The 25,580-nt window shown below is 35.2% G+C and overlaps 2 protein-coding genes across 2 annotated transcripts; both read right to left on the bottom strand.

The window, feature by feature from the left end:
* Nucleotides 1-355: 355 nt before the first annotated feature.
* Nucleotides 356-5,879, bottom strand: LOC127808832 (uncharacterized). The gene is made up of 5 exons (XM_052347486.1): nucleotides 5,579-5,879; nucleotides 3,470-3,608; nucleotides 3,092-3,123; nucleotides 1,571-1,657; nucleotides 356-811 (listed from the first exon to the last, which is right to left on the bottom strand). Exons 1-5 carry the CDS (start codon nucleotides 5,828-5,830, stop codon nucleotides 677-679), a joined length of 645 nt encoding a protein of 214 aa, XP_052203446.1. The 5' UTR covers nucleotides 5,831-5,879; the 3' UTR covers nucleotides 356-676.
* Nucleotides 5,880-6,526: 647 nt separating this feature from the next.
* On the bottom strand, nucleotides 6,527-22,458 carry LOC127808557 (uncharacterized). The gene is made up of 7 exons (XM_052347125.1): nucleotides 22,152-22,458; nucleotides 18,811-18,937; nucleotides 15,341-15,489; nucleotides 14,957-15,064; nucleotides 14,742-14,861; nucleotides 7,575-7,748; nucleotides 6,527-6,885 (listed from the first exon to the last, which is right to left on the bottom strand). Exons 1-7 carry the CDS (start codon nucleotides 22,344-22,346, stop codon nucleotides 6,784-6,786), a joined length of 975 nt encoding a protein of 324 aa, XP_052203085.1. The 5' UTR covers nucleotides 22,347-22,458; the 3' UTR covers nucleotides 6,527-6,783.
* Between the last annotated feature and the right edge of the window lie 3,122 nt (nucleotides 22,459-25,580).

Raw genomic sequence — 25,580 nt, 5'->3', positions numbered from 1 at the left:
GACACGTGGCGTGGCCCGGGATGAACACATAAAGATAAATGCATTGTCAAATATTAAAAGAAAAATATTTGTGTAACAGAAATTTTGTTACAACTCCAATAATTTACTTTGTTTTGCAAAAGATCATTTCTACAACTCCAACTTATGATCTCTTAATGAAAAACTAATTAACGATGTACATTGTAGCCTTTGAATTTTTAGAAATATAAATCCCAGTCATTGTAAAAGAAAAAACTCCACATACAATGTTTATAGAAAACTGAAGCCCCAGAAAGCATGAATATGGATACAGTCAATGGCATTTTGCCACAATGAAACAACGATAATAGGATGAAAGAAAGCACAAAAGCAAGTCTGAAACCAAATTCAGCTATTTTATTTGATGTTTTGCAGTAAGTACAAATTACAAGACTTCCTCAATTCTTTCGCAATAGCTCACTTCCTGCCTGCCTCCATCTTTCTTCTCTTTACCTAAAGCCCAAAGTTTGGTTTTAGCTACATCTCACATGAAAATAAAGACATTTATGGTGGCTATCCTGCACAGCCTGAACAACTAGCTAGCTGCTTCCTGCTTCCTGCTTCCTGCTTCCAGAATGGCAAATGTGTGGAGGATGCTTAAGTTTCTCTCTCACACTCTTCTGCAGCCAAAGAGGCATGCTGGCTGGGCAGACTACCTTCAGGAGTTCTCTGATTTGTCACCTACCACATAACGATTTTTAGTAGGACTCAAGCCTGACGTGTGAAGCTGCTTACGCTTCTTCACAAGTTGTGATGCAGTTTGTCTGTCGCCTTGTGCCTCAACAGAATCAGGCTGCATCCATCAGTAAAAAATCAAAGTTTGACAGAAAGAAATGTAGCAGAAGACAGATTCAATTCCTGACTAAGCCAAACTCCTAATAGCAAGCACCGTGCTAGTCCTCCATAGCCTGAATATGCAGGATTTGTATTCAGGTGGTATTAGTCCCTCTAAAGGTCCAAAAAGTAAACTTAGCATGAATACACTTAATTGAGTCTGCTATAAAGCATATAAAGTAAAACAATCTGAAAATATAAAAATATCATCATCATAATCAAGTGTACCTTATCCTAACCAAGTTATAGTTAGTAGCACCACATTCAAAAATGTCAACTGACTTTTAAAAGTTGCATTGACAATACAAAACCGTGCAAAAAAAAAGTGGCAAAATTTTTACATTAGATGCCCTTCCTGATGTAACCCTCTAGCGAGGGAATGATGAGATGAAGTTCCAACACAATTTTCATATGGAAAAATTTCATAAGATATTGGTGAATGAAGATAACTGACATGGTTGTATTCTATCACATAATTGATATTGTCAAACTAACCTGTTCATCATGGAAATGCGACTTATGAAAATATAAAAATAAAAATCTAGCAGCTCTATGTAATTTCTAGGCCAAGGAGTTCAGTTTGCAAGCCATCCTAGGTTGGGTTGTACACCATCTTAGTTACCACACCATGAAACATGTGTCGGGTTAGTCAAGATGGTCAACAAGAGCAAGGGCCAAGCTAGAAAAACAAAAAGGAGATTGGTTCTGAGGGCAGCACCTTGATAGCTAATGCCCTGTCAAAGCTTTCAATAGCATTATCAGGCTCCCCAAAGTTCAGTTGTGCTCTACCAAGGGTGGTCCAGGCCTGGAAAACAAAATTCAAGCTTGTGAAGAGCACAAAATCATGTTCAAGAAGGCTCATATTATATGTTTCAATTTTCGAGCCCACATAGAGTTCATTAGTTGCAAGGAAAACCTTAATAAGTTGCATACAGAAAACTAAGAGGTTAATTTATTTATTCATGTTTGATAAGATTATTAGCTAAAATGGATGTGCAAGCATACAAGAAAAGATAACATAAGAAATGAAGTTAATCGTAATAATGTCAGAGTGGCTTCTATTGAATATAAGATGCATGAGGGGAGTGGATGGAATGAAAGAAGTATTTAGTAAAAGAGGTAGAGGAAGACCAAGAAAACTTGGTTGGAGACATTTAGGTATGATATTCGTTATAAGAGCTTTATAAAAGATAAGGCCATAGATAGAACTGAAAAGAGTGAAAAGCTATCATTCATGTAGTCAACTCCACATAGGGGGACAAAGGCTTGGTTTGTTGTTCTTATTTTTCTTGTATGTTTGATAAGACTATTAGGATGGAAACTTGATGTACTATTAGCAAGAAGAAGAGAATAAAAAGAAAGAAGAGAAGAAACAACAGTTGAGATATTAGAAGAAGAAATAAAAAAAAGGATATGCAATAGCCGTGGAAACAGATGAGCACAGCGGAGAAAGGAGACGAGATCCTGTCATCTGACACATATAACTTGACTAAAATCAATAGGCCTTGTCCCAACTATTTCAGGTTGAGATCCTGTTTGATCATTTTGCTAAATCAAAAGCCATCATTTCAATTAAAGAAACAACTTATAATGTTTTTCTTACTATATGAGGGAACACAACCTCTAACATATGTAACTCTTACTGGAAAAGAATGGCTCAGGAGGAAGTTGGAAGGTGACCTATGTGTCAACCCTAGGGGTAATCTAGTCATTACACTTGTAATACCTAGGCTGTGTTGTTCCTTTTCAGTTAGTGCTAGAAATGATTGTACCTTTTAGTTAGACATTATAACTGAAACGGAGCCTATAAATAGGCTAAGTGGAGAGGATGAGAGGGAGGTTGAAAGTAATACAAAGTTTATTTTTTCTCTAAATTTCTCCTTCCCTCTCTTCTCTCTCTCAATTCTCCTTCCTTCTTTCAAATCCTCCCTCCATTTCTGTTCTTCCTCTCAGTTCTTCTTTAATTCCAGATTAATTCCAGAAACTATCTAAGTCTCAGCCCTGAGGCTTGGCACTATGATATAATTTCTTGCAACTCTATGCAGCCTATGTCCAAGAAAAAAATGAATAAATATTCCATTTTCATTAAATGACAGTGAAGTGCAAATTGGATCTGACCATGTTTCTAGTGAAAAGAGAAAAATCAGACAAGGAAATATTAGGTCAAAGCATAGCATTTAATATATAAACAGCAAGCCTTGACCAAGAAGCAAATCCGAATGGTAATGTATAAACAAACCTCAGCCCAAGATGGCTCCAACTCAGTAGCACCTGCCAAATAATTGTAATTCATGAATACAGTGTCTGTCTAGGTGTTAAATATGTTTCTGTTTGATAATTTATTACACAACAAACAAATTTTTAATCCCAAAAAAATTACAGAGATAAAATGATTTCCACAAGCATGGAGATCTCAAAATACTAATGATTTGAACAAAGACAAAAACTGCAGATGAAGAAGACCAAAAATAAAGGTTTTCCTTCAAGCCAGGCAGCAAAAATTTTGCAGAGTAGTGAATCAAACATGATGAGCTCATAAGTCATAACCAACAAATCTCCCCAACAGCTGCACCATTAACTAACAACAGTGACGTAAAAACAAAGAACAGGGACTCACGAGTTGCTGCTTTCAAAGCATGCCATGCTTCTCCAATTTCAAGTAAAACTTGAGCCTTTTGTTCATGTAATACAGCTTTTTCTGGCGTTAAATTAAGAGCTGCTTCCCACTTCCCAAGTGCTTCACGGTACCTCCCTTGCTTCAAAAATCAAAGTGGCAAAAGCTTATTAGAAAGAATAAAAAAAGGTAAGAGTGAGAAATATATGGCATATATATCAACATTAGAGTAAAGAATCCTCATAGAAAATAAATAAGTTCCTTAAACCCAGTGATATTTCCCTTTGATATTCCAGCATTATTAAGAGATGCCTTTTGACCAGGTTGCAGAGTGAGCAAGGTAAATCTTATCATAATTGTCTCAGAACAGTGGAATGAAACAAGGATAGCTCAAATTGCTGTTGTTTTCATCAGTATTCTGAAAACAGGACTGCAATGGCCAGTTGGAGTGCATTAATTGGAAACTAATTGTCAAACCAGTCTGACTAGCTGAAGAATGCTGACCAGTTCAATTGAGCTATTTGACTGAGTTACAATTTTTTTTTTTTTAAATTATGCAATTGTTGGCACTAAAGCCCAACATGTGCAAAATGTGAACATAATGGGGATTATGATGTCATGATGGATGTGCCACCATACAAGAAAAGATAAAATTCAAAAGGAGGTTATTTGTAAAAAAAAAAATCTTGAAAATAAGATACATGAGATATGATTAAGATGGTTTGGTTATATCAGAGGAAGATCAATAAAGGCTCATGTGAAGAGAGTAGATGGAATAGAATAAATCTTTAACAAAAGAGATTGAACATGACCAAGAAAAACTCGGTAGAATATGATATGAATTATAAAGGTCTTATAGAAGATATGATAATTGTGAAAAAGATTAGTGTAAAATTCATGTATAGTAGGATTAAGGCTTGATATGTTGTTATTGTAATTTTTTTTTTCAGTTTTTAGACCTAAATTATAATTACTCTTATTTATTTAATAATTTTAAAACACAATGCAGCCATTGAATCTTGACCCCTTTCTCTTCCCATCTAGTTCGATTTTCAAAACATAAGTTTTCATAACCAATATGTACAAAAACATGTGCTAATATGATATTGCTGTAAATAGGTTTTCATTGAATCCTAGATGTGCTAAATACTAATACAAGTGCTAATGACTGTTGCACACATCATATGGCATCTCCAATTGCAATAATTGGTTGAAGTTGGACTACTTATTTTGGGCATTTTTATGACTGTCAAACACTTTTCAGTGTAATTAACAACAAACTGATCATGATCTTGATTACTTATAATTTTTCTAAAGTTTAGGTTATCAACATTTAATGTCAAATTCATTGGATTAAACAACGATACTAAGAAAAACATAGTGGGAGACTCTTAAATATAATATAACATGGGCCTTATAGAAGATATTGCTATAGATGGAAATGATTGGCAAGCTAGAATTCATGTAGTGGAATTAAGGCTTGCTAAGTTGTTGTACAACTACTAGAAATAAAATATATATATATATATAGTGTTTTTTTGAGTATACCAGGTATTTGAATTGTGATAACATATTAATTATGATATTGATTGCTTGTAATTTGTCTATTTTGAGGTCGAATTAATGTTATTATTTTTAATGTTATTATTTCGTGATTTGCAAATATTATTTTTATAGAAATAACTATAGAAAATAAAAGACAGCATCTTTTGTTTACCCCATAATACCCGTATCCTTATCCATAAGAAATTGCTGTATCCAGTATTATAACGTGCCAGCGTCCATTCCTGTGCTAGTTAACAACAATCTGATTTCTTCAAATCCACATGTTATAGATGCAGGAATGGCATCCCAACAAAGTCTGAACCCCGTGACAAGGAATTTCTCTACAAGCATTGGCTATAAGCACTGCAGCTACAGTTTCAATAACACTTCAAAACTGCCTATTTCATTTAATTTGAAAAACCGCAGGATCACTATTACACAAAAGCAGAAGTTGCACCAAATCCAATTGGAAGAAGGGAGAAAGAGAGAAAGAAAAATCAGCATACAAAAAAGCTAGCAGTAGAAGAACAACGAAAGAAAGGAAAAACACAAGTGGTAATACCTTACCTCAGCGAGTTTGTTTCCCCGTGCCTGAAAGGCCTCGGCGAGTTTGGCGGGATCCTCATCCTCCTGCTCGGGGCCACCATCGTCCTGACGATCAGGAGCTAGGGTTTTGTGTTCTTCGTCGTTTGGAGCTTGTTGGGCGGCCTTAGGATTTGTCTGATGATGGTTCTTGTGGTCGAAAGGCAGGTCCTCAAAGTGGGAAATGGAGGAGAGAGGGCGCTTCTTCTTGCTCTGGTTTTTCCACGTCAGCTTCATCTTCTTTCCTAATAATGCCTCTCTCTGACTCTTCTTCAGTTTCTTTCGTTCCCCCTTCCCCAACCATTGCAACCTTTAAATCATAATGTAGCCCGTTAGTTTGGGCCTCACTGTTATTGGGCCTGTTTAAGGTGCCCCAAGCCCACGTTACTCATAATGTAATATATATACAATAATATATATGGGCACACGGGTACTTATAGATATTAGTTGGATTTAGCCTACACATAAGTGAGGCCCAAATAAAGTAAAAAGCATGTGTTTATTTTTTCTTTTTAAAAAAACAAGTTTTAGAAGATAATCTTTTTAACGAGGAACTCAACTTATTTAATAATTTTTTATTAAATTCTTGACTTTTATATTTTTTTTTTACATTAATAAACATCACACTTCTCACAAGTTTTAAAAAACTTATAAGCATAAACCTTACCATAGACCATACCAACCAAACAAAGCGATATGGTAAATGGGTTATTCACCATTTTTGTGGTTACAAAAATCTTATCATATCATCAATTTTACATTACTCAAATGAAATATATGAGCCATGTCATATTATTCTCATGACAAATTGAATGTGCTTTGAGTTCAAAAATTGGACCCAATTAATGAATCATGTTATGATTGAAGTGACCTATATATAGTGTGTTAATATTCAAATGTCGACACAATGACCCTCCAACGCAAATCAAGAAGGGAGAAAAATAAAACAAAACAAACTCATCAAAGATAAAAAAAAAAAAAAGTTTTATTTTAAACTAAGAAAGAAAAACTAAACGTAAAAAGTAAAATTAAAAGCAGGAGTGAAATGGCCAAATAAGAATACAACATCCAGCCATTGGTGCTTTAGGGTTTCTTTTTTTTTTTTTTTTGGCATACAAGTAGAAGGTAACAAAAATCCTAATTGGATGTCAAGCCTTGGAAGATTTGAAAGCAATGCAGAAACTGCTTTTTTAGCGGTTAATTGGAGTGTGCATCCGCTCAACAATTCTGTTTACTGCATCACGGGACATCACCAACGTGTCATGCAATAGAATGCTGTAGACATTTATACCCTGAAAACAACACAATTTCACACCAAGAGTTAAGTCCAACCCATTAAAATACAATCATGAACATTAAGGTTAACGAGTTCCAATCAGCCATTTCACATATGGTTATATCAATTTTTTTTTTTTTTGTATATAATATATTTTACTCCCTAGAGAAAACAGTAATCAGACATCACCAAAGAAGCCTAGTGAACTAAAAAAAATGCGGGATAAAGATAAAATAGAATCATTTGCAAGGTTTGGATGAGTGCTAGCGTTGGTAGCAATTAAATTGCTATTTTGTAATAGGAAGGTCACTTGTTAGCATTGGAAAACAGTCACTTTGCACAGCAAGGATAAAACTGCATACAAAAATAATCATCCCCTAAAAGCTCTATGCTCGCAAAGCTGGTGTCGGGTGCACCGGGGATGCACACCCCAAACACACACACAACCCCCCCCCCCCCCACCCCCAAAAAAAAAAAAAAAAAACAAGTTTTGGATGGAAGTCCTTGCTATACGGCGAAGGAAGAGATGCAAAATTCATGATTAGTTTTCATGTTATCAGATTTCGTATAACAATATCGTTCTTCCAATATTGCAGGCAGCAAGTAGGGGTAAGGATACAAAATCTCAAGCGACACCTGAAATTGGGAGCTTCCAATTGTAACTAAAATAAATCAATAAGCTAGAAAGAAATATTTGCCACTTACAATTGAAGGCAATATGTTAACGTAGTGAAGATTTTGTGTAGCTAGCTTTAGCTTTTCATCTATTGGACCACCATTTACCAGCAGGAATTTCTTTGCATTCTCCAACTGCTTCACATAGTTCACAATATTCTTGGTCTTATGTGTAGGAACCTCCAAATCCTCAAAAACCATAAGCTGTATGTTGAAAGAAATTTGCTTCAGTTTATTCAATATCACATACAATGCCTGAAACGCAGTTTACTAAGATATGGGAAGAGAACCCAGAAAAGCACATTCAAAGGGAGTGCGGTTGGGATTTGGGAATGTTGAAGAATAATAATAAAAAAAAAAACGATGACAATAAATCACCACAGAAAGAGGAAAAAAAATGTTCACATAATTTGATACATTCATTTACTACAGTCAATGTCCTACAACGGCACAAGTGCCAAATTCTATGCAAAATTAAAGAAAGAAATAATTACTCTTTCAATAATTGTCAAAAATCAGTGGATAACTGATGGTACCATAGATGAAGGCATCGCCATCTCTGTTGGAAAAAACCAATCAGAAGATAGGATCTGACAAGTCCATGATAGAAACTTTGTGGGTGTTTTTTCACCAGCAAAACAAGAGAAAGAGAGAGTGCAAACCCTAATTTCACTCTTGATTCACCACATCTATATTATTGAAACTGAATTTATCTTCTATAGTGATTCCACTAAACTATGGCTGTTTGTCATGATGCCAAATCATATAGATTTGGGACTGCCCATATGTAGGTAACAATCTACCAGTAGAGGTTACAGAAAGCTTTCTCTTTCTTCATCTTTTCCATTTATATATATATTGGAGCAAAAGCCTCATAATTTGCAAGGAAACAATCTTAGGGCTCTTTTACAGTCATTGGTTTCTGATCATCAGGGCTTGGCTTGAATATGTGTCAGTTGATTATTTCTGCCAGCTTACGAGGCCACCTGGTGTTGTCCTGTTACTGGGTCATGAATTTTGTCATACCTCTCATTAGTTTCAGCTATGATTTGTGTCAATTGATTGGCTTTTTAAGTTCAGGTAGATCTACATAATTTTAGAACTGACATTCGTTTTAGACTTCACCTTTCGTTCTTAGAGCATCCAATTTTTTTCAGGCTAATGGCCTTTGTGTGCTTTCTGATCTCTATCTTCAAAGTCCTAATTTCTGCCAGAATCTCTGCTATCAGCTAAGACTCAATTGAAAGATTCAGTGGAAGAAAATACAGCTCATGTATGACTGGATGTCATGACCCAAGGAATAATAGAAGGGCATCATTGTAATAGGGTTGCAATGGTTTGTTAGGATATTTTTACAAATTGTTAGAATCACGTGAGTGCTGTTAGAAATTAGTTAAGCAACTAGCTACTATGCCTATAAAAAGGGCCATTGTAAGAGGAGAGGATATGTTTGAATTGATTAAATGAATTTATAATTCTCTACGATCTCCCTCTCATTTTCTCTATTTCTCTCCCCCATTTCTCTCTACATTCTTTCCCCATTTCTGTCCATTTCTTCCTCTCCAGTATTCTGTTCTTAATTCTATTCATCAGCTCCTTCTGATTGTCATTCCAATCCTAGGCTAAACCCTAGGTTCATGACAAATTTGTATCAGAGCAGCTTTCTTTGGTTATTAATGTCCAATGGCTATCGACGACTCCTCTGTGATTGATTTTCGACGATCTAGACCGCAATCTTTAGCGACCCAGGCTGGTTCAAGGAGCTACCATCTATCAATGATCCTGGGCTAGTCGTTAAGACTGTAGTAAGGAGTCGATTCTTCAGGTTGATTGGAAATTATATTTGAATCGAACTAGAAGAATTCCAGCAATAGAATCCATTGCGACTGGCTCTTTCAAATGTCGAAGCAGACTCGAGGCCAGGTGATTCCGAATTGGAAGTGTTGTCGATTTTTGGAGGCAAAGCCGACAGTGACACTCAATTGTGAAACTCAAGCGTGTTGCTGACTTCTGGAGGCGACTTCGAAGGACGATCAGGTTAGTGAATTTTCAGATCTGACAGTGATAGAGGAGGTGAGATACGGCCACGATTCTCGGCAACCCAGGCGAATGCAAGGAGCTACTTGCTAGTGGTCCTCGGCCCAGAAGGTCGTGATTGAAGTAGGTGACCAAAGGTGAAGCGGACGACCCAAAGGGTTGCGATTGTCCAAGGCGAGCGTAAGTCTGTCGAAGGTGAAGCGGATAGCCCAGACCATTACAACCCAGACTAGTAAACTTCCTATAGGTGTGGTTGTGGCAGTTTTGATCGGGAATTCCGTTCGGAATTCTGTGGGTGTGGCCATTGGATCGAAAGGCACGGTGGTGCTGCGATTTTGGGTCGAGAAGCAATTTTGACCATGCTGGTGAAGTGAGCTACCCACCTTGATCGAAAAGGGATTCCAACCATTATGTAAGAGTCAACCCAGAGAGAACTGGGCCCATAACCAGCGACTGAAGCAACGAGAATCAGTTCTCATCAGTAAATTTCCTGAGAGGGTGAAGTAGTCCAACGATATAAGCCGCCATTGTCATGGACTTAGGTGACTCCTAGAGTAGTTTCGGTGATTCTCAATTGCTGTGATTTCGATTGTGATTCTCGGTTGAGAGTTAGACGATCTAGAAGACTCTAGAAGACCGATTCAATCACTATAATTGTGCGACTTCTTCTGCTGCTACAATAGACTTGCCTTGGAGTGGAACAGTGGCTGCAATTTGCCACTTACTGGATCAATTGTAGAAGTGACTGTTGTGAGGTAGTCACAGTAGGGAAGTGAGGGAATTAGGATGCAAAGAGTTGCGGTTTCTTGGCCTATTGTTTTTCCAGCCAGTGAGATTTCGGCTAGGAGGAGTAGTGCACAAAGGAGATCAGTGGAGCCTCAATTGCAGCAGAAGAATGCTTTATTTTCAACTAGAATGGAGCCTCAATGGTAGTCAAAGAAGGCTGCATTTTCAGTTGGCAGCAACAGGGACAAAGGAACAAGCAATGGGATTCGTGAAGAGTGCAAGGAATTTGGCCATATGTTCTACGAAAAGCTACAAGAGTTTGCGATGATACTCATTAAAAAGTATTATTTCAACTTTCCAGTGGAATACTTTGATGATTATCACAGAAGTTTTAACAAAGATGAATTCCTAAAAATAGAGCAGGAGGAGAAGTGCAACATCAGAACTGATATTAAAGGTGAACGGCATTATCCAAAGGGAATCTGCAATGAACAGATTGATAGGGTAACAAAGGGCATCATTGTAACAGGATTGCATTATCCAATTGGAGGATGACACTTAATCAATTGACAGCCTCTCAAGCACTCTTACTAGTGCTGAGATACTTAGCCAAGTGTCAATCATTGAGAAATCGTTGGCTGGAATTGAAGTTGCAGCAGCTCCTAATGCTAATGTTCACAAACAACCTTGGCATGAGTATCTAAGGCAAGTCTACAATCCTCCATTGCTGCGATTTGAGGATGTTGTTGATATTTCTGCAACGAAGCATGGTTGTGGGTTGAAAAGGAAGACAATAACTGCAACTAAGGATGAAAGTTTACCATTCTTACTTGTATTGGATGGTAAAGAACTACTAATGGAGGTAACGGACACGGATAGTCTTTACGTTGGACTCCAAGTTTCAGCTACTAAGTATGTCTGTCCAGAATTTGTTGATCATGTCCACAAATTGGAGATCAAGCTTGATTGGGCAGCTATTGTAGAAGGTGGGTGTATTGGATTTGAACGCTATCAGGTTGCTTCCATTGAAGTTCTAGGCCAAAGTATGCCTGGGATGGATCTTAGAAACCTAAGAACGAAAAAGAAGAGGCCTAAAAGACTCAAGAATAAAAAAGAATGAAACGGATTGAGAAAACGGGTATTGGATGAAAAGCAATGAATAGTTGCTGCAAGTTCTTGGGGACAAAAACTCTCTCAAGAAAGGGGGAATTGTCATGACTCAAGGAATAATAGAAGGGCATCATTGTAACAGGATTGCAATGGTTTGTTAGGATATTTTTACAAGTTGTTAGAAGCACATGAGTGCTATTAGGATACTATTAGAAATTAGTTAAACAACTAGCTACTATGCCTATAAAAAGGGCCATTGTAAGAGGAGAGGATATGCTTGAATTGATTAAATGAATTTATAATTCTCTATCTACAATTCTCTACAATCTCCCTCTCATTTTCTCTATTTCTCTCCCCCATTTCTCTCTACATTCTTTCCCCATTTCTGTCCATTTCTTCCTCTCCAGTATTCTGTTCTTGATTCTATTCATCAGCTCCTTCCGATTGTCATTCCAATCCTAGGCTAAACCCTAGGTTCATGATCCTGGATCACACAAATAACCTATGATAACTGTTTAACTTTTAGACAGAAAGAGAGTGATGCCCTGATCATGGAGAAACCAGAAACTTCTGCAGATGGAAAATCCCTTGTGATTTCTGAGGAAGGAGATGGTTTCTTTCTGGTCACCAAAACACAGTTTAGTGCCACAGGCCAGACGCTTGTCATCTAGCGCAGAAGCAATTGTTGTTTGGTGTAGCTGAGCTAAGACCTTGTATACCCATGTAATACTCCATCTCCAACCGATGTTGGATTTGAGATTCTCCCCCAACTTAGTCAAACCAGCTCCCATTTCAAGGGACCTACCTTGGACTTAATCTACCCTCATGTCTTTAAATGAGACCCACAACGGTAGTAGAGGAACAACATTTATATTACTGCTTATAAGCCCCAAGCAAAGGATATTGGAGAAATACTGGATCTAAAGGTCAGTGAGCTGATTGACTGGACACAGGGAACTTGGAAAGCTGAGGTGCTGGAAGATCTATTTTCACGTTCATCAATGGAAGCCATCCTAAGAATCCCTATCCCCATGAATAGAAGACATGATACACGGCATTGGATAGACTCCAGCAACCATGCAGCACAAGAATAGAAAAGGTTATGCGACCTCAATTTCCACAGTAGACTAAAAATGCTTCTATGGAGAGTGGCTGTGGGTGCTTTGCCAAAAGGTAAAGAAGTTGCTAAAAATTCAAAATGCCAATTCAACATGCCATATATGTCATCTTTCTTCTCTGCCCTTTAGCAAGAGCAGTGTGGCTTCACTGTTGGAGTATCTATTTGGATAGATGGTTGTTTTCAGGCATTTCCAAAGGTGGTTACACCATCAGAGGGGGTTAAAAACTAGATTTCTATTCTTTGTGGCCACTAGTGGATAAGGCATCATATGGAATTTGAGAAACAAAATCAAACATGGAGGAGCAGTAAGCAATAATAGCATTTTCATTAAGTGAAGAAAACTTGGCAGGAATGCCAAGATACTGTGGAGCAGAAAGGAAGGAAGATTCTGAAGAATAGAGGTCTATCCAGTAGCAGCATTCCATGGTATAAGCCTCAGGAGGGAGTTCTAAAAATCAATGTGAATGCAGCCTTTGTTGAATGCTTGGCTTATGGTGGAATCATTGGTAGAAACTTAGGCAGAAACCAAAGTAAAGTTGGCTGGGTCTCCTATGGTTAGGGATAAAAATGGGTCCCCAACGGATCCCAATTAACTCCATTTAAAATTAAAACAAGTATATAACATTCATAATTGGCGGATTTAGGCATAAGGCTAAGTTGAAAATTTACTAAAACAACCCATTTACATCCCTACAAGGCTATGGTTGCAGAAACTTTAATGGTCAGACAAGTCTTGTCTGTATCAGAGTTACAAAAATGGAATGAGGTGAACATGGTCACTGATTCACAGATTATTCCCAACATTCTCTCAGATCAATGAATGCGTTGCTCATGGGAGGTGGATTCACCAATAAAGGACAAAAAAACCATAGGGAACAGGTATAGGGTACATTAGTATGCTAATTTTGTGGTTCAAAGAGGATAGGCTTAATTGGTTCGTTATTTCAGGTCATTACATGCTTTATAGTTGTATTGAAATTGAAATAAATTAGATTGATACTTCACCATTATAGAAGTTGGTTTGTTTTCTTTTGTTTATGGAATGAAAGTCCTATGCAAAAGAAATTAGGTTTAAATATGATTCAAAATGCAATAGAATATACAAGAAGTGAGGTAGGCAAGCTTTCTTTTTCTCTGATTTCTTTGAAAATTATTCCAACTTTTAAGTTTTTTTCCCTAGTTTTTAATTGTTTTAACTAAACTCGTGCACTGCCCAGGATCCCCATTCTTGGGGATGCAATTGAGTTGCTTGTTATCCTGGAATGCAAAATAACCACAATCCAGAACATGTGATCTGGATCAGGGTTCCAGGGTAGGAGGGAACCGGTAACTATGATCAAAACTATCCTTCAAAGGACCAGATAATGGCAGGTCAAATTCAATTACAGACCTACCGACTTTGCTGCTCATTACCTAGCTTCTTGGGCAAAAAAAACAGGTATAGAGACTATTTTGCAGATGGATCAATTACAACCTGAAGTTGCTGAACAATGCCACAAAGAGATGTTAGCTAGTTCAACCCTCTAATGTAATGATTTGCATAACTATAACATGACTTGAGGACATTAGAAGCATAACTATAACATAACATGACTTGAGGACATAAAAAAAAAAAGATGTCGTTCCAAAGAAAATAAAAAAATCTATTCATGTCCACAGAGATGCAGGGCTTTCGCTCACCTATGTTACATGGAATCTGCATTTTCAGGCACTTGGACTCTTCATTTTTTAGTTCAATGTGTTAATTCTTGTTCTTTATGAATTTAATTTTCTTTTAATTTAAAAATAATGAAAATTAACAATTTTATCTTATATGCAGGGCTTTGTTTGTATGAGATCACCCAAATTGCCTACCTACCAGTGACCATTTTATCTTATATGTATAGTAAAATACCATTAATTTTTACTTATAGATCTAAAAGATAAAAAAGCTTTGTATGTATAGGGGTAAGGTAGTAAGATTTATTATTCTCTATATTGTATTCTAGTAGTCATGTCCTACATTCATACATATCCCCTATCCTAAAATTCAAAAAATTGACAAGTCATACCTCTCAGTACATACTCGTATCCAACACCTATACCCTAGTCCATGTAACATATTCCCTCACGAGCTTCTCCTTCAACCTCTCCATTGAACAGATATAATCCGCTCTTGAGGAAATCACGAATTGCCTAGGCCAGAGAGAGAGAGAGAGACTTGCCTTTCCTTCTGCTGCTCGAGCTGACAGAGCAATCTTCAATCCTAGTCGCCGAACCTTCTTGTTTAACTTGATAGCGTGACTACGAGGCTTAGGGCCATGCATTGTAGCACCACCCCTAAACTGTTATTTGATTCATTAGTAACCATTTCAGTGCACCTCAAAAACTAAATAATGCAGGTCAGAAATCCTGCTCAGATAATAGAATAAAACAGTACCTGAGGGCCACGAAGTGTTCCATGCCTTGCTCGACCTGTGCCCTTCTGTCTCCATGGCTTCCTTCCAGTCCCACTGACCTCACTAATAGTTTTTGTTGAATGGGTTCCCTGTAGCCAATTAAGCAGCACACTTTCAGTCACAACCAAAGAAATAAAAAAGAAAGAAGAAAAAAAAACACACAGAAAACACATCTAAAAGAATTTAAAAGAAGATGGTATAAACGAACATGGAGATAAAAAGTAAAAATATCCATTAAAACAGGATGGCCTAATTTTATGCTCAGTTAAGATGACAAAATATTTAATAGATGAATTTTCCAATTATAAAATATTCAAAGAACTCTAGAAATATATTGCAATAAAAAATAAAAAGCTATTTCTTACCTGTTGTCTCTTTGCAAGCTGCCATCGAACAACACGGTGAACGATATCCTTGCGAATAGGTACATCAAAGATGTCACCCGCCAAAACCATAAATCCTTTATCTTCATTATGAAAATTTGTAACGGGTATCACCAGGTCCTGGTAGAGTCCTATAACCTCAATCCAGTAAATCAACAAAAGACTTATAGAGAAATATTTAGAATCGAAGCAATAAATAGTTGCACTTCTTTTTCCTTTCCAATATATCCGTGTATGAATATCCTCTCATAGAATAATCAAAGAATGGAAGAAAGCATATACAACTAACAGAAAACAGAGTCATGAGGAGCTTTTGAGTTTTTACAAATGACAGATTAAGGGAAACACATCTTCAATGTACTAATCTCCGTCCTTTTGGAGAGCAAAGGGCATCAAGCACTAATTCTTTTTAACAATGAAACTCCAATCCATCAGAGATCACATCATGGAACGATGAAGTTGAATCTATTCTCAATTCATATGGATCGCACACTTTAAAGCACAAAATTAAAGATTATGATCATCACACTGGTAAAGGATATAAGAGAAACCCAAAGCTATTATTACTGAGGGTACTACCTTCAATTCCATGCACCTACCAAGACAGGTGCAAGCGGATCCTATTGCCACTAGCATAGTTTTAAATGCTTCCAAATGTAGCAACAAAAGGAAATGAAACTTGAGGTAAGCAAACCATAGTCGTCTTTCATCAAGACTGTGTCATGACCCCAAGGATCCCCGAAGCTATAATTGTCATTATGATAGTAGTTAGTTTACATGCATTTACTATATTATACTCTAGGTTGCTGAGCATAGTTGTACCTTTCAATTAGATAGGTTGAAACAGCCTATAAATAAGTTGTATCACTTAGAGAATGCAATCTTTGAATTAATGAATGATAATTGACTCTGTTTCCATCTCAAATTCTCTCTCCCTCTTTGTCTCTATCTAAACTCTCCCCCTTTCTTCTAAATCCTCCCTCATTTCTGTCTGTTTCCTCTTCTATTTATGTCCTAATTCTCCCTCGAATTCTTCCAATTTCCCATCCAAACCCTAGAAAAACCCTAGGTCATGACGTTTGGTATTAGAGTCGGTCAATCCTTGTCTGTGATTAAAGCAACTTGTGGTGAAAATCTTAGCAGTTAAATTTAGGTATCGAGTTATAGGAGGTGATTTAGGGAGCTGAGCTAGAGGCGACTCTCAAGCTATTGATTTCTCAATTCTGACAATCTAGGTCACAAAACAACACCCAGGCGAACTCTCACAAAGTTACATCAGAGTCGGTGGTCCTTGGCTGTGATTTCGGCAAACTCAAAGCAATTAGGTTCGGTTTTCGAAAGGCAGATTTTGATGGCTATCTAGCCAGGTAAATTCTGATCGGTTCTAGGCTATTACTTCCCAATGCAGGACTTCCGATTCAAATTGAAGGAAGTAAAGACACATAGTGTCATGGAAAGCAACGCTCGACTCTCAGTTCGAATTGTGTATAAGCAGAAGGTTCGATTGTTGGAGGCAGAACAATAGGTTGATTCGCAGCTATTTTCCAAGATTGTTGCAGTCGATCAAGGAAGGCGAAGTGGAGCCAGTTGATCACAATCGTGATAGGCGATTTATAAAAGCAGTTTCATTGACGGAATTCCAGTGACTTTGGAAGCTAAGAGTAGGCAACCCTTGGGAAGCCACAACAGAGTTGAACAAGTATCAATCTAGGCAATTTTCGATCAATTCTTGGAACAATAGAAACCGATCATATTCCCAGAAAGATAGTAGTGGAGCCGGTTGATTTGCGAAGGCAATTCAGATCTAGGCGACTAATTGATTCAGGTAAGTAGAGGAGAATTTTCAAAGAAATCGAATTGGGGAGATGGATATAAGAATCAAGAACACTATGGGCAAAACCATGAACACTTAACATGTAAATTGTAAGGCCTATCAAGGAAGTTTGATAAATTTTTGGTGATGTTTTCTAGGAAGTATCAAGTTCGTATACCAGTGGAACTTTATTCAAGATCTACTGCAGAACCTCCTGATGGAATCCTTTTTGATACCTCCAGTTTGAAGGAAGTGGATGCTATTTCGGATCAGGTAACTACGATCAATGGATCATTCAAATGTGCAGATACTGGTGCTTTAGTGCATGAGGCTACAAAATGTGTTCAACCTTACAAGAATGAAAATATTGTGTCCCCCATTGAGGAGCTTTCAGAGATAAAGGACTACCTAGGAAGCCTTGATCATGAGATGATTGATTCAGACAATCAATCATTAGGATTGAAAGAAGTTAGTAGACAATTTCTTGAGATTGAGAAAGAAGAAATCAATTCTGTTGTAGTTGCCCAGAAATCTGCTGCGGAAGTAGCATTGGATCAAGTCTGTGACACTCCACATGCAATCAAAGAAGTTCTGATAGAGCAATTCAAATCGGAACAGTCTTATATTGGCTATAAGAAAACTGATCCTAAGGCTGATGAGCATAGATAGGCATTCAACAAGGACTTGGACCTTCAAAAGAAGCTGGAAGCTGAGGAAAGGCATTCCTTCACGGTAACTTCTGTTGGCGGGAATGGTTCTGAGAAAGAAGATTCTACAAATATTTTTCCTTTGCTTTTGACTCTGAATAAGGATTGGGGGGTCCATAGCTGTGGTTAGAGCATTTCCAGTGCTGGTTTTTGTTCATATTCTAGTTGGTGAGCTACAGAGCCAAATCAGGTCTTGGCTTGCAGATAAGTTTGCATATATAAGAGAAAAGGTTGAGAAGGAAAAAGAAAGAAAGGACAAAACAACTAGTGAAAGCTGGGATTGGATGAAGAACAGGACCAATCGTTATAAGTTCTTGGGGACAAGAACTTTCTTAGGAAAAGGGAAATTGTCACGACCCCAAGGATCCCCAAGGGTATAACTGTCATTATAATAGTAGTTAGTTTACATGCATTTACTATATTATACTTTAGGCTACTGAGAATAGTTGTACCTTTCAGTTAGATAGGTTGGAACAGCCTATAAATAAGCTATATCACTTAGAGAATGTTATCTTTGAATTGATGAATGATAATTGACTCTATTTCCCTCTCAAACTCTCTCTCCCTCTCTGTTTTCGTCTGAACTCTCCCCCTTTCTTCCGAATCCTTCCTCATTTCTGTCTGTCCCCCCCCCCCCCCCCCCCCAATTTATGTCCTAATTCTCCCTCGAATTCTTCCAATTTCCCATCAAAACCCTAGGTCGTGACAGACTAGTACATGATCCGTGGTAAATTAAGCAACAAGTCTTTTCTAGTAGCTAATTAGCCACATTCTTTTAAGTAACTAAGAGCAATGCCGATGAAGTTGCTGCCAGTGTATAAGTAACAAGCAAGCCAAAAGTTATTGCAGATCAATTAGATTATCTCAACAAGAATAACCTGCTCCTTGAGCAGCACTGAAACTTAGAATATCATATCTTAGGTACCACATACCTTGAGTATGTTCTGTAGTTATAACTTGCTTTTTGGTTAACAAATCAGAGGGAAATTCACCTCCATCTGATCCAGGAGTTAGTACAGAAGTTGAAAGCCTTTGACAAGCAAGGAAATATGACTTGCTCTGCATGGAAAAACAGGACAATAGGCAGAATGTGATTAAAACATCCTATCAAACATTTTGTAAATAAAAGTGAAGAGAAAATATAACAGAACAATGGAGAAGATATATTGGGGGAAACAGAACAATAGGCAGAATGTGATTAAAACATCCTATCAAACTTCTTGTAAATAAAAGTAGAGAGAAAATATAACAGAACAATAGAGGACATATGTTGGGGAAAAAAGTGGAACGTGAATGGCATAATTCCAAATCAAGAAGTCAAGAAATAAAGAGTATGAGTTTGTCTGTGAGAAATTGATTGAAGTGGACACAAGAAATAGCCACACCCACAGCAAACAAGTCAAGCTTAGTTAAACTAGCTCTCGTTGAATATGGTCAGGCCAATCTATCATGCTTGAGAGGATGAGGTCACACTCAAGCTCAATAAATATTTAACAAATAAGCCAAACTCAAGCAAACTGCCACTGGGCTTGTGTTCTTGTTGATTTATGTTGCTCGCATGGCTTCAGTAGCTTCCAAAAGACTAACATTCCTTTTGTAACTTGCAAGCGCAAGACTGGGCAAATTTCCCATGAATCTCATTTTGATCATTTCCAAATTCTAATGGTAAGAAAATGTGTGCACCCTGTGGAAAGTCAGTTGAACTGATATGACTACAGACTTGTATCCTCATTTGGGTCTGTTAAATTAATTTCAAAACTTTTTTCCCTCTGAATGGAATTTTACAGCCAGAGGTAATGGACTATCTTTAATGAAATCTTCTAAATATAGGAAGGAACATTCTGCTTCATTGCGACTCTCTTTGTTTTAAGGTCATTTTTTTCTTACTTTTTTTTTTTTGTGTGGATAAATGAAGTTTCTTATTTACTGTTGAAAAATCTCAAAATTAGTATCTGAGTTCTTATTTTCCTATTTTCCAGCCTTTTATGAATGCGTTACAATAGTGTTGGACCTGGAATGGCAGTTGGACTTTTCTTGTTTTATCTTGCAACAGTTTCTTAGATTATAGTTTATTCAACTTTCTTTGTGATACACTGTTTTACTGGCACTGACACATGGAGTAGGCTAAAAGGACTCTAGCTAGATTTTCTAATAATCATCTAAAGAATGCATTTTATTACATCAGAGTTGCAGGAACCTCCTCAAAAGTGTTCAAGTTTACTTTTAATAAAACATTTGCAAGAAGCATGCCAACAAGACTAACTGAACAACTCTTCAATATAATCAATCAAAGCATCTGCAAATTGCATATCAGCATAAGTATTCCTGAAGTCATCATCATCACAAGCCTTTCTCCCACTAGGAGGGGTTAGCCACATAATTCAAGCTCTCCAATTATCTTTATTTCTAGTCATATCTTCTAAAGGGAGATTATGTTTAAAGGTTTCCCACAAAGAAATTTTGGCCTTTCTCTATCCCTTTTGCTACAAATTTCTTTTATTTCATCTACTCAACTCATAAATGCATATATTGATCTTCTTCATGCATGCCCAAACCATTGTAATCACCTCACACATTTTATTTCAATAGGTTCCAACCTTATTACAGATAATCTCGTTTCTAGCTCCTGACAAGAAGAAATCTAATATATATCTTGGATGCACCATGAGGGAAAGCTGAAAAACTAAGGTGCTGTTCACTTTACTGTTTTCAGGCGGTTTTCAATTTTCCAAAACAGTAAAAACGTGTTTACTTTCATATTTTCAAAAATAAGAAAAAAAAAATTATAAAAAAAACTCAAAACAACAAAAAGTTATTTTGGTTGTTTTCATCACAAATATGTGCAAAATTTTCAAAACGTGAAAAATGCTACAGACAAAAAGAACACGTTTTCAACAATCTCAAAATAGACACTCAAAATACAAAACTAAAAATGAATTCAAAATTCAAAACTGAAATACGAAGAGAACAGCCCCTGAAATATTCATCACCCTACCATGTACAACCAGGTTACATATTATTCTTTTCTGCTCCTTTATGCATACAACACCAATTCAGATACATGTCCATAACAAGTATTCAATAGGTACCAGTAATTTGGATTAGAAAAACCAATCCCATGTAAATATTTATCAATTGCCAATTCTCCCTTAGAGTTGTTGATCATCTGAAGCCAGACCAAAGACAGACTCTTTTGGTGGAGATCCTGTATATCTCTCCTTTTTTTTCTTTTTTTTCTTTTTTTTATAAATATTGCACATGTTGGGTTTTTGCATGGAGAATTATTTCTAGAAGATGAGAATAGAACCTGTTAGAATAAAGATGAAGTGCGATTAGATTTCTTCTAAGTTAGATTAGTTAACTTAAATGTTATATTATGAGGGATATTTTAGTCAATGTATAGGCCAAATAGTTAGTCTTGTAATTACCGCCCCTATGGTTTATAAATAGGAGGCGAGGGGGCTGAAAGTTGGACATAACAATCATTCTAATTGTTTTCTCTGAATGCAAGTGAGATTGCCAAGAGAGAGAGAGAGAGAGAAAGGCTTAGAGGGAAAGTTTGTCTTTGTATTCTCTTGTGTGAGGGCAGTGAACTTGTGTGAGAGAGAAAAAGAGTGTTCTTGTAATCTTGCTCAAGCGGTTTCTAGTGGATTTGGCTCTCGGGATCAAGGCTGGATGTAGGATTGCATATTGCAATCTAAACCAGGATAAATCAGCGCCTACTGTTTGGTTTGATTGCTCTTTTACTTTAATTTCTTTGTTGTTTTTTATTTCCAGTTTTATATAATACGTTGTGGATTGATTTCCGGGTGAGGAGTGGAGAGAGATTGGCAAACTAGAGTGTTGAATTGGGTTTCTAAGAGCTCCTAATCTTAACAGCACATCTGATTTCTTTCAGAAAAATGTCACTGAGCCTCCATGACACTGATAAATTATGCACAATCAAGTGCACACATCCAAGTTCAACAAGTTAACATAACCAATCCGGTAAACTGAACGTAAAAGCAAAAGAACAGGAACTATGAGGCAATAAGGTATCTTCAGACAACAATCCCTGTTATTGACCGACCTTTACCAAACATTTGATATTTACCCGCAATTCTGCAAGGATTCCAATTCGACCGAAATCAAACACACATACAACACCCAAGCCAGATAATGATTGAGTTGAATGACAGGAGTAAAAAAACGAGGCTCTTCATAAGACGATAGATTTCTAAAGACAAACAGGCAAATACCATGTCAGTTCGACGGCCCATGGCAAACGATTTACCTGTAAATGTTGAATGTCCTTCGAATAACGAGCGTCCTCGTAAGCCGCCGGTTGGGGGTTTCGCGGAGGGGATAAGAGAGAGAAAAATGATCGGCGGAACCCTAGAAGAGGGCGGAGTAGAGAGAGATGTTGATGGGAGGATTTTGCAAGGCAATGGCGACGAGCTTGAGAGAGCGCAAGCTCGAAGGCCGCCATTGAAGGATCCCTATCAGTTAAGGATCCGAGGACTTGGGGTTTTAGTAGGGACGAGAAATGCAACAACCGAGGGTTTTGTTTTCCCAGTGACACTATTTCCAGGCAATTTGAGGATCCGTTCGGGTGAAATTAACCACTTAAGTTCAACATTTTAAACAGTATTTTATATTAGGATCGTGCTATATGTACTGACGAGATGTACAAATTTGATAATCGAATTAAACTTCATAAATCGATCTTCATCATCAATCATCGCATTTTATCAATGATCATAGGTCCATAGGTGACAGCAGCAAAATATGTTAGGATATTTTTGAATTTTACCTTATTCAATCATTTTTCGGTAATTCATTTATTTGTATAAATAGTATTTTTTTTTATATTAATATATTCGGCATTTATATCAATATATTTTGCATTAATATCTTCTACATTTGTATCAAATCAAGGCCTTACTCAGAGTGTTAAATGTCCAAATAGCATTTTTGAAAAAATAAATCTTATAAACATTGAAATTTGACATTTTAAAGGATATTTTACTTTAATGTCTTGTACTTTATATCATATTGATACAAATGTACAAGATATTAATATAAAGTGTTATTCAAAATGTCAAATTTAAGTGGCACTTTGAATTGATGTATGATATTTGTATTAATATAATATAAGTTACAAGGTATTAATGCAAAATGTCACTCAAAGTGTCAAATTTGAGTATTTAAATAGTATATTTGTTTTAAAAAAGGTATAGGCCCCAAGTATTACATAATTATCCAAAAATAAAAAATTTGTTATAAAATTAAAATTAAACACAAAGTTTGTTTTATTATTAAAAATTAAAAATTATTATAAAATTGAAAGAATGTAAAAAATCATTATTTTTCAAAAAAATTATGCTAAAAAAAATTATTTTTAAATTTTAAATATTTAAACACTCAAAAGTGTTTGATTTTATGTTTTATTTTTTTTAATAAAAACTTAACTCCAAAAAATGGCAAAATAAGGATACACAAAAAAAGGGTGTTTCCATCCTCATTTGATTTCATGTTTATAAAATGATATAATATATTATTTTATATTAAAATAATAATTATTAAGCTCTAAATAATGATAAAAATAATTATTTATTTTTATTTGGATGTTGGCATGTTATTTGTAGGTGAGTTATTTAATATGCGACTGATGTAAGTAAAAAAAATAAAAAAATACAATTGAAGATTTAAGTTTAGTTTTTTATCTTTTTGATAAATTTTGAGTTAAGATTTGTTTGGATGTAGTAAAATTAATTTTATGTTAATCCTATGTTAGATAGATGTTTGAGGTCATGAGTTTAAATTTTATTTATATAATTTTTGTTTTCAAAGAAAAATAGACTAAAAGTATAATTATTGTTGTCAAGATACAACAATGAATTTATTTGATAGATAATGTCATCGTCTACCCGTTTGAATATATAAGGAAGAAAATAGTAAGAGGACATGAGGAGGTTCTCATATGTAAACATTTAAATGTTTAATCAAATACTGAGAATGTTGAAAAATGTAAAAAAATTTTTTTGTTAATATTAAAGACGTACATTTTTTATAATAAAGAGCTGCTTATTTATAAAGGAGAATTGGACAATTCTAAATCTTATTGGTTTATAATATTTTATAGATAATTTTTATCCCAATATTCTAATATTTTATCCGAATTTATATTTTTAAATAATATTGATCACTTTTGTAACAAGATTTTATTATGATCCCAAAGAATAATGTTTATTCTTTTTATGGGACCATAAAGAGGATTTATAAATGTCGGAGTTATTCAATTTACACATTGCTTAGAACCCCCTTAATTAAGGGACAATTTACACTTTTTTAACCCCAAATATTATTTTGGTCTTTTAGGGTTTTTTTTTTTACATTTTTAATGAACTTTTACTTATGGCACAATAATAATATTAAAATAAAATATTTATCTTAGACATTTAAATTATGTTAAATGTAAATTGTGATTGATATATATGAAGCTATCTAAGAAGTTTTTTTCCGCTTTCTTTTTCTTTTTATGAATACATAAATATATATATATATATATGAGTTTTATTTAATTGAGCCGATTCTTTTCTCTTATGATTGGATCACTTTTTAAGTTAAAGGTTATACATTTAATTGTTACAAAATATATTTGAATTTATATAATAAAATTCAAACTAAGTTTTTGCTATTAATTAGCATCTTTCTATGTGGGTTGGATATCTAGTTGTGGGGTTTGACGTTGAAATTTAGTTGATGATGGAATATTTTAGTGAAGGAGAAGTTATTATGTCATTTTTAAGGGTCTATCAACCACTATGTATTAAGTGTATCGTTGGAGATTAATTAACACTTCTCATGTATTTGCATAAAAAAATGTTATATATCTTTTAGATCTATAACATTTGTATTTAGATAGACATGTTGATTTGACTTTACTTCACTCGATCTGAGTTGACTTAGTATGGTCTTATAGATCTACTCAATTAAGATATCTTTAATATCTTGAAAGTTTCTTCAACCACTCAAGAATATCGAACATCCAAATTATACTTCAGGAATTATTTTACACCATTTATAAATAAAAATGAACTTAAGTTCACTTTATATTATGTTACTTTCTATTTATTAACTCGAGCATCAGAGTATTCTCAAAAATAAAAACTTCACCTTTATAAGTAATTAGTTTAAGAAAAATCTTAAGTTGCGTTTTTTTTGTTGTTTTCAAGTTATTTTTAGTTTTCAATTTTTTAAAATAATGAAAACTCATTCTTTTTACTGTTTTTAAAAATACATTTTTGAAAACAAAAAAAAAATTATAAAAAAAACTCAAAACAACAAAAAATTGTATTAAGTGTTTTCATCCAAAACAAATTCTAAACTCAAAACATATTTATTTATTTATTTATATTTTATTATTATAATGGTAAATATTACAAAATTCATTAACTTTAAAATGTAGATTTTTTTTAATAATTTATAAACATTAAATATTTTTAATTTATTAAATAATCAAATTTATTAAATAAAATATCATTAAAAAATTATTTTCAAAATTTCAAAGAGAACACGTTTTCTAATTTTTTGTTTTGAGAAATAGTTTTTCAAAACGACAAAAGGACGCGTTTTCAATTTTTTAAAAATAGATTATCAAATCAGAAAATTGAAAATAAATTCAAAACTCAAAACTGAAAATTGAAAAGTAAAGAGAATG

This window comes from Diospyros lotus, chromosome 8 (assembly GCF_014633365.1).
Source record: "Diospyros lotus cultivar Yz01 chromosome 8, ASM1463336v1, whole genome shotgun sequence".
NCBI lineage: Eukaryota > Viridiplantae > Streptophyta > Magnoliopsida > Ericales > Ebenaceae > Diospyros > Diospyros lotus.
The sequence above is the reverse complement of the archived record's forward strand: the minus strand, read 5'-3'. Positions and strand labels throughout refer to the sequence as shown.

Coding starts and splice junctions, on each gene's coding strand:
- LOC127808832 (XM_052347486.1), bottom strand. CDS start 5,830: ATGAAGCTGACGTGGAAAAACCAGAGCAAGAAGAAGCGCCCTCTCTCC. Junction 3,124..3,469: donor TGCTTTGAAAGCAGCAACTC/GTGAGTCCCTGT, acceptor ATTATTTGGCAG/GTGCTACTGAGTTGGAGCCA. Junction 1,658..3,091: donor TGGAGCCATCTTGGGCTGAG/GTTTGTTTATAC, acceptor TTTGTTTTCCAG/GCCTGGACCACCCTTGGTAG.
- LOC127808557 (XM_052347125.1), bottom strand. CDS start 22,346: ATGGCGGCCTTCGAGCTTGCGCTCTCTCAAGCTCGTCGCCATTGCCTT. Junction 18,938..22,151: donor AGGACATTCAACATTTACAG/GTAAATCGTTTG, acceptor TTTTCCATGCAG/AGCAAGTCATATTTCCTTGC. Junction 14,862..14,956: donor GAACACTTCGTGGCCCTCAG/GTACTGTTTTAT, acceptor ATCAAATAACAG/TTTAGGGGTGGTGCTACAAT.